The following is an 8,228-nucleotide window of genomic DNA, read 5'->3' as shown; positions in this document are numbered from 1 at the left end:
AGTACTATGTATAAAAGTAAATGTAAGTGCATGATCTAGAAAGTACATTGAGCATGCATGTGATTAGTCCAGAAGGTGGATGGGAATAGTAATAGTTCCAAGCTAGCTTCTCCTAATGGGTTTGATCTATTAATTCCTCTACTTGGAATGGAATTATGGAATAGCAAATTAATTACACAGATGTACAGAGACCCTACTGGAGTATTTATAAATTGGGTTGCAGATCAGAAAAGACAATGACCATTAACAAAAACTGTTGTAGTGAAGTATTTGTATTTGAAATTTGTTTGATTTTACAATTTAGGAAACTATATTAATTACCCTTTTAATTTTAAGCCCTAAGGAATTGAATTGTTTGTTTCTGATAAGGAAAATTAATTACATTTACATTGTAAGATGCAGTATGTATTAATTAATTTAACCCTTTGAAAATGACTAAACTGCTATATCTCTCTCACCCAAACAAGGCACTAATGCACTATGGCAGGTACTACTGTATAAAAACAGTTAGCTAAGTCATTAAAACACCATGTGGAGAGTGGAGTATAATAGTATATGCATAATGCATGCATGTATATAGAAGAAGCTTATATAGGTGAAAAAGAAAGAAAACTCCATAATATATTATATATATATATATAAAGAGTAGCTAACATAATTAAAATCCTAATATTAATAAAAATAAGGTTCCGATGAGGAGAGGGTTTATGTGCCAATCGCCGGCGTCTATGGCTTTCGGGTGTATGCCGGATGATGTCATCGTGCCACGTAAGCATCAGCAGCATGAGCATGGGAGAATGAAGAATGTTAAGTATTCTAGGGTTGTTGAATCATCAGAAGAAAAAAGGTTGTTGTTATTAAAAAGGAGAGATGGATTTAATCATAATCGTAATCTTAAAGCTCATGCTCATGCTCATGCTCATGCTCATGCTCATGCTCATGCTCATGCTCATGCTCATGCTTATCAACTTCCGATTAAAACCAAGTCTTTGCAAATCAATTCCTCCACTTCACCTCTTCTTTTTCAGGTAATATTACCGGCCTTCTTTTATTCAATAAACACCGGCCTGCACAAATAAATTAATTAATGAGAATTTTATATTTTCTTTTATTTTATACTCCTAGCAAAATTATTAATTATTCACATTTTTCTGTATTATATTGTGTGATAATACATTTTTTTTTTTTAAAAAAAAACATTAGACGTACATAATGTTGTACGACTTTTGAATTTTTGTGATAATTACCTAATTTAGGAAAAGCTAGCATGAACAAAATCAACCCAAACCAATATAATTTGTACCTTAATTAATTAATCTCAAATACAATATTTTTTAATGAAACTATAACACCTACAATTAAGTTCTAAAACATACTCTAATTGTAAGTCCTGTGTATGATAAAATGGGTGTCAAATGAGCTTGTTCATACTTACGTACATCACCATGCTTTAGGAAACTATGAAGTACTCCGTAATCCGTATATAAGAATTGAATAACCATTGCGAATGAAGCTCATTGCTCATTGCTCATTGCTCATTGCTCATTTACTCTAGTCCTTGATGACATGACATGACACTCATTTTTCTTTATTTCTGGTAAATCTAAATTAAATTCGAGACTCGATGGATGTAGTACTCCGTACTCCGTACTCCGTACGATGGAGTAATAGAGCCGAATTAGTTAAAGTTTTAACGTGTTTTGTTAATAAACATATTACGGAGTACTATTTACTGTGAATGAATTGATGCATTTTGGACACAGGTAGTGGTCCTAAGAGTCTCTCTCCATTGCCAAGGATGTGCCGCTAAAGTCAAGAAACATTTATCAACAATGGAAGGTACGTTATACGGAGTATATCAATATGTATATTTATTTATTTATTTATTTATATGCATAGCTAGAATTTAAACATTGTATTATATATTTTATATTATAATAAGGACCGTAACAAATTAAATAATTAATGTTGTTGATTGACTGATTGTAGCAGGGGTAACATCCTTCACCATAGACTTGGAAACCAAGAGGGTTACAGTTAGGGGCCATGTTTCACCATCAGGACTCCTTCAAAGCATCTCCAAGATTAAGAGGGCCGAGTTCTGGACATCCTGAATATCTTTTTTCATTTTTTTTAGTTTTTTTTTTTAATGTTCTAATTTAAGTTTATTCCTGCATACTTCTTTTACTGTTGTTGGAAATTCGAATTAAATTCAAATTTATCATATCACTAGTCCAAATCAAAGTAATAAAGCAGTAATAGCACCCCGGCCTCAAAAATAAAATAAAATAAAATAAAAGCAGTAATAGCAATAATATATGAACAAATAGAAATTTCAAGACTTAAGCTTTAAATTAAGAAGAGAAGTTTTCAAGCATCAACTCCAATCATTATTCTATTTATATTTGTTTGTTTGTTTGAAAGTCTTAGAGAGAAAAGAGAACAAGTTTGAATTGTAGTCTACACAAAACCTAGATCCATATGGAGGAGGAGACACCGTCTCCTAATTCAAACGATCTGCATGGAGCTCAAGATCAACATCATCATGGAGACTATGGTGATCATAAGGACGAAGTGATGACTCCGATAGAAGGAATCATGAAGGAAAATAATTTTGCAAGTAAAGTAGCTCCCGATCATGATGTATCGAGGACAACAAAACCGCCAATTTCATTCAGGGAGGCAGTTAGGAAATCCACGCAATGGTTTGAAGAGGCGAAAGAAATTGTAACCATATTAAAAGATTGGACTGAAGATCTTGAAGACATAGCACCAGAAGGTAATTTAGTTGTTCAATTTGACAAAGAAACTTTATCTAGATTAAGAAATCCATGGAAATACACGTTAATGGGAAAGTGTTTAGCACTAACGGTTAGATCAACGTATATGGATGCACGAGTTCGGGCTATGTGGAGAATTAAGGATTCTTTAGAAATTATTGATGTGGGTAAAGGAGTCTTTTATTTTCGATTTTCAACGAAAGAGGATTATGAAAAAGCCTTATTTGGGGGACCTTGATTTATTCTAGATCACTACCTTATGTTAACTACTTGGAAACCTAATTTCAGACCTTCATTGAATGAATTTGATAAAATTATGGTTTGGGCTAGATTTTCTGAACTACCAGTGGAATATTACGATAAGGAAGCCTTATTTTGTATTGCAAGATTAGCGGGAAGACCAATTCGAGTAGATTATGCTACAGACAAATTAACGAGAGCTAGGTTTGCTCGGGTGTGTATCGAGATAAATTTGGATAAGCCTTTAATTACTAGGGTTTGGATAGGAGGAGATTGGCAGAATATAGTTTATGAGAATCTTGATACCTTGTGTTTTGAGTGTGGACGAATTGGCCACGTTAAGCAAAATTGTTTAAGTAAAAAACATTTGAGTCAAGGGGATCGAGAGGTTAATTTAAATATGAACGACCATAACATTAATGACAGAGTTCATACTAATATCGGTGGAAATAATATCGACCCAGCCTATCCTCTAGGGGTGGAACAACAAATTCTAAATTCTAGTCAGGAATATGGCCCTTGAACCTTGGTTACAAATAGGAGATCAAATACTCAAAGACAGGATAACATTAAAAGAAAATCTAGTGGGTATCAATTAAATAACTCGAGAATAAATGAGTATGGGAAGAATTCAAATAATTTGCATGCTAACTCTACAATAAATACTGGAAGCTCCTCAAAAAATGCAGGTGACTCACCATCTCCCTCTTCTACCCAATCAGCGAAGCATTTGCATTTGGCCACTAACAAGTTTCTGATCTTGAATAATGAGGAAAATTTATTTTCCACTATAACAAGCAAGAGCAATGAAGGAAACAACGAGTTCCAACACGTGGCTCAGGGCTCGAAGCAGTTGGGCGATGCTGCATTGGCCAATGCCTCTTTAAACCTTTCTCCTTCCCCCACCAAATTCACTTTAAATAGTACAAAGAACCCAGAAGCTTCAAAAACACAACTTTCTTCTTCTTCTCACTCTCTCTCTTCAAAAAACAAAAAACATCAAACCTCTTCTTCTTCTTCTCTGTTAACTATCCATGGAGCCCGATCAGCAGGGGAAATCAACATGCATGGAGATTTCAATACCAATGATAACCACCTATCAGAGGAGAATCCCGGAGCTCAGGAAAAGAAAGGATTACGGCAGGATTCCAGTCAATATTCAAGCGAGGTTACCGGAGGATCCGTGGGAGCAAAGACCACCTCCAACAATGAATTTATTTCCTTCATCGCCGATGTCGACAAGCACGACGAGGAGAGGACAGCCAGCGACGTTGGAGGAATTACGAAGCAGCTTGACAACTCTAAACACTCTCAACTACCGAGGTCCACCATACTCAGTACCAGTGAGGAACCAGGATCGCAATTTGGGGAGGAGTCCGAATTCCCCGATTGCAGTGGGGCCAAGACAGAATTCAGGGAGACGGAATTGGGTTTTCGGGCCACCAGCCCGAACTCCGGTATTGAACCGCCAACCATTTGAAGGAAATAATGCCCTTGGTCCAAGTATGCATTCTATGTTAAGTCTAATAAGTGCGGTTCAGTATTAATTAACAAGTTAATAATTCAGTGAGATCAAGTGAGCTGAATGCCTAGCTAGAGGCCGCTTCAGTTCAAGTGGAATTAATGATATTAATCCACAGCTTACTCTTGACTGAACCCGTAGGGTCACACAAATAGTACGTAAACGGATCAAGTATTTAATGGCATTAAATACTCCATCTATGGATATTCGAAATCGACGGATCTTGGTTTCAGTGGGAGCTGAGATCGTCACAGGCAAGAAATGAATACTCCGGAAACGATGATATTGCCGGAAACAGAAATATGGATTGTATCGGAAATATAAATATTATCCAAGTCGTAGATGTTGCCGGAAACGGAAACATGGTACATGTCGGAAAATATTATCGGAAATGGAAATATTGCCGGAATCGGAAATATTGCCGGAAACGGAAATATTGTCAGAATCGGAAATATTATCGGAATCGGAAAATAGTTCCAGAAACGGAAATATTAAATATTTGTTCGAAACGGAAATTGATTCCGGAATCGGAAATATTAAATATTGTTCGTATCGGAAATGAATTCCGGAACCGGGAATTTAATCGGAAGCGTATCGTACGAATAAGCATCGGACGAGGCATGCCGGACGAAGGCCCAGCACGAAGCCAGGCCATCGCCCAGCAAGCCAAGCGCGCCACACAAACAGCCAAGGCCACGCCAGGCCCAGCGCAAGGCCAGGCCCAGCAGGCCGTGGCAGCGCGCACAGCGCGCGCAGCAATGGGCTGCGAGCTGTGCTACTGCTCGCGTGGGCTTGCGGCTCGCGTGGGCCGAGCAGCCGTGTGGGCTGTGCGCGGGCATGGCCTGCACGCTCGTAGGTCATGCTCGTGTAGAGTTTGTGTTCACATACGAAACCTAAATTGTATAGGATTTGTTTGATGATTAAATTCCTAATCCTAAAAGGATAAATATTAATTAATTAGAGTCCTACTAGGATTCTAGTTTAACTAATTAGTATCCTAATAGGATTCCAGTTCTTTTTCTATACCTCTATAAATAAGGGCCTAGGGTCATTATTTGCAGGACGATTGAAGTATTCAATGGGTAAGTTTTTGAAATAAAATTAACCATACACTTGCAAACACTAGCCGAAATTCCTAGTAACCTTAAGGGCGATTCTAGTTGGTCTAACTTGAGGCGGATCCGGACGTACTGTGGACTATCTACGGAGAGACACATTTGGAGTCCTAAAGACTTGTTCTTGTTCGGTTCGGGCGCAGCTAGGGAAGGCACGCTACAACATGTATGCATCTATTCTATGCTAAATGATTATGTGTAAATAATATGCTTTCCTGGCTTTATGGTTTTTCCGCATGATTTATGAATTGTCATATGTATCATAACCTAACAGTGGTATCACGAGCCTCTTATTATTTTCATAATCTAAATTGCATGAACATGGTTAAATATTACAAATTTGCAAGAATTAAAAGGGGTGATTAATTTTCGTAATTGTTAATTAATTGCAAATTGCGTTTATTTAATTATACGTACGCAGTTTTTCGGCAGTTTCTTCGTTACTCATCCAAATCGAGTGATTTTTGTGTCAATTCCGCATGTAAAAGGCATTCTAAAATTTTGACAAAAATAATATTTTTCGGCCAAACCCAGAATTCTCAAATTCGAAGCCTAACTATGACTTTTCGGAGGTTTTAGTTTTTCGAATGCAAAATTTCGTAAATTTAAGATGTTAAATTAAATATTTGCGATTCTTGTTGATAAATCTTGAATTTTTGATTGACCTACAGTATATGTTTAACAAGTTTGAATGCCTAGCCTTGTTAATTATGCAATCTAATTTGTAATTATGATTAATTTGTTGAAAATTGGAATAATTTAGAATTAATTTGATTTTCATAATTAGTTATAATTTAATTAGATACCTATGATTAAAAACCACCATAAAAATTGTAAATTTATGTTAAATTTTAATTTTTATGACCTAGACTTGAATCCATGTTAATCGGAAATCAATTAAATAATGAATTTTCGATTTTTCGCCCTAAAATTATGAAATTAATATTATTTATTAATTTGTCATTAATTTTGAATATAAATTTTTAATTTTTATGCGACTCGCTCATATAACTTGCACGCACAAAGCAATGGACGCTACGTGTTACCCTTAAGGGGTGTTGTATAGTGCGGGCATGCGACGACGAGCAAGGGAGCTCGTCGCCCATGCGGTACGAATGCAGCGAGCAAGGGCATGGTGCACGAGCACAAGGCAGCAGCCCTGCCTTATGTCGTGGGCTGTGAGCAATGGGCGTGTGGGCAGGGGCGAGAGCAAGGCACGAGCAGTCGCGTGTGGGCAGCAAGCGTGCTGCGCCACAGCGCGCACTGCCTCGCGCAAGCATGCGGAGCCTCGCGCGCAGCAAGCGCAAGCTCGCGTGCCACGAGCGCTACGCACAACGTCGATGCCTCGCGCGCAGCGAGCGCCAGCTTGCATAGTGCTGCCTCGTGCGATGAGCGCAAGCTCGCGTGCGGGAAAGGCAGGCGCGCAGCGAGCGATGGCTCGCATGGATCGAGCGCAGCGAGCGATGGCTCGCGTGCATCGAGCGCTGGCGCGCGCAGCGAGCACCAGCTCGCGTGATGCCTTGCGATGGTGAGCAGCAGCGATGCGACGCAGCGCATGGGCTGCGCGCACATGGCCAGCGATGGCTGTGTGCGTGTGGCCCATGGGCGTGCGTTGCGTGGGATTGTTGCGTTGCGATTAGATCGTTTTGAAATTTTAATTTGAAATTTTCAGTTTACGTAATTTTAATTAATTTTAAAATTAATAATTTAAATTATTTTCTTGGATTTTAATTTTGAATATTGTAATTATAATAAATTTTATTTATTCTAATCTATATATTATACTAAAATAGAGGAAATTAATGTGGTGATGACAAATGTCACTCATTGATTGGCCTCTCACATAGATATAAAAAAAATTATAAAAAATAAAATATTTCACTTGATTTTATAATTATTTTTGTTAACTTTTATTTGAATTTTTTTTTGATTCTCTTTCCTCAAAATTAAAAAAAGATTTCATCGATAGATGATACTCCAAGTATCCAACCACGGTAACAAGTCCATGCATTTATATATGCTTGAAGGCTGCGTTACGACTTATGACTCTCAGTGCACAAGCAAGCAGATGTACACAATCATAAGGCAACACACACTCATGAAAAGCTCACTGGACCTTTTTCACAATTTGGTAAACAAACACACAAACACATGCATATACACTTCTAAGGGAATATTTTTTAAAATTATATACCTTTTCATATTTGGTAACAAGTATAAGATTATATTTTTATAAAAAATTTAATGTATCATATGGAGTATGTAGTATGATTTTTATAAAAGTTTAACGAATAGTTAACTTATTTGTATTTCATTCTTACATAATTTCGAATACAAATAAATTATAAAATCAATCAAGTATGAATATGAGCACAAAACAATTAGAAAAGCACTCTATAATATTTTAACAACTAAATGCGATAATTATACCGTCATTGATTGTACTATTGTATACGTAGTATATTTAGCAACTAAATTCAATAATTATCACCGCCATTGATAGTAATATTTCACTACTTTAAAAAAAATTATGTAACTTCTTTAAACATTAGCAAAACTTGTGTAATCTAA

General features: G+C 36.8%; 1 protein-coding gene across 2 annotated transcripts; it reads left to right on the top strand.

Moving 5' to 3' along the window:
- The first annotated feature begins 456 nt into the window (after positions 1 to 456).
- Positions 457 to 2,224, top strand: LOC130466730 (uncharacterized). Of its 2 annotated transcripts, none has more exons than XM_056835346.1 (3): positions 457 to 1,028; positions 1,764 to 1,839; positions 1,990 to 2,224. In XM_056835346.1, the coding sequence occupies exons 1-3, from the start codon at positions 693 to 695 to the stop codon at positions 2,112 to 2,114; spliced, it is 537 nt and encodes a 178-aa protein (XP_056691324.1). In that variant the 5' UTR covers positions 457 to 692; the 3' UTR covers positions 2,115 to 2,224. The 2 variants fall into 2 exon arrangements, with proteins under 2 accessions (XP_056691324.1, XP_056691325.1); XM_056835347.1 differs by having other exon boundaries at positions 468 to 1,028; positions 1,993 to 2,224.
- Positions 2,225 to 8,228: the final 6,004 nt, after the last annotated feature.

Source organism: Spinacia oleracea, chromosome 2, assembly GCF_020520425.1.
Source record: "Spinacia oleracea cultivar Varoflay chromosome 2, BTI_SOV_V1, whole genome shotgun sequence".
Classification (NCBI taxonomy): Eukaryota; Viridiplantae; Streptophyta; class Magnoliopsida; order Caryophyllales; family Amaranthaceae; genus Spinacia; species Spinacia oleracea.
This window is presented reverse-complemented; position numbering and strand designations above follow the sequence as displayed.

Excerpts from the sequence above, each read along its gene's own strand:
- LOC130466730 (XM_056835346.1), top strand. The coding sequence starts at position 693 with ATGAGGAGAGGGTTTATGTGCCAATCGCCGGCGTCTATGGCTTTCGGG. Across the intron at positions 1,029-1,763 it reads CTTCACCTCTTCTTTTTCAG|GTAGTGGTCCTAAGAGTCTC; the intron begins GTAATATTACCG and ends TTTTGGACACAG. Across the intron at positions 1,840-1,989 it reads ACATTTATCAACAATGGAAG|CAGGGGTAACATCCTTCACC; the intron begins GTACGTTATACG and ends GACTGATTGTAG.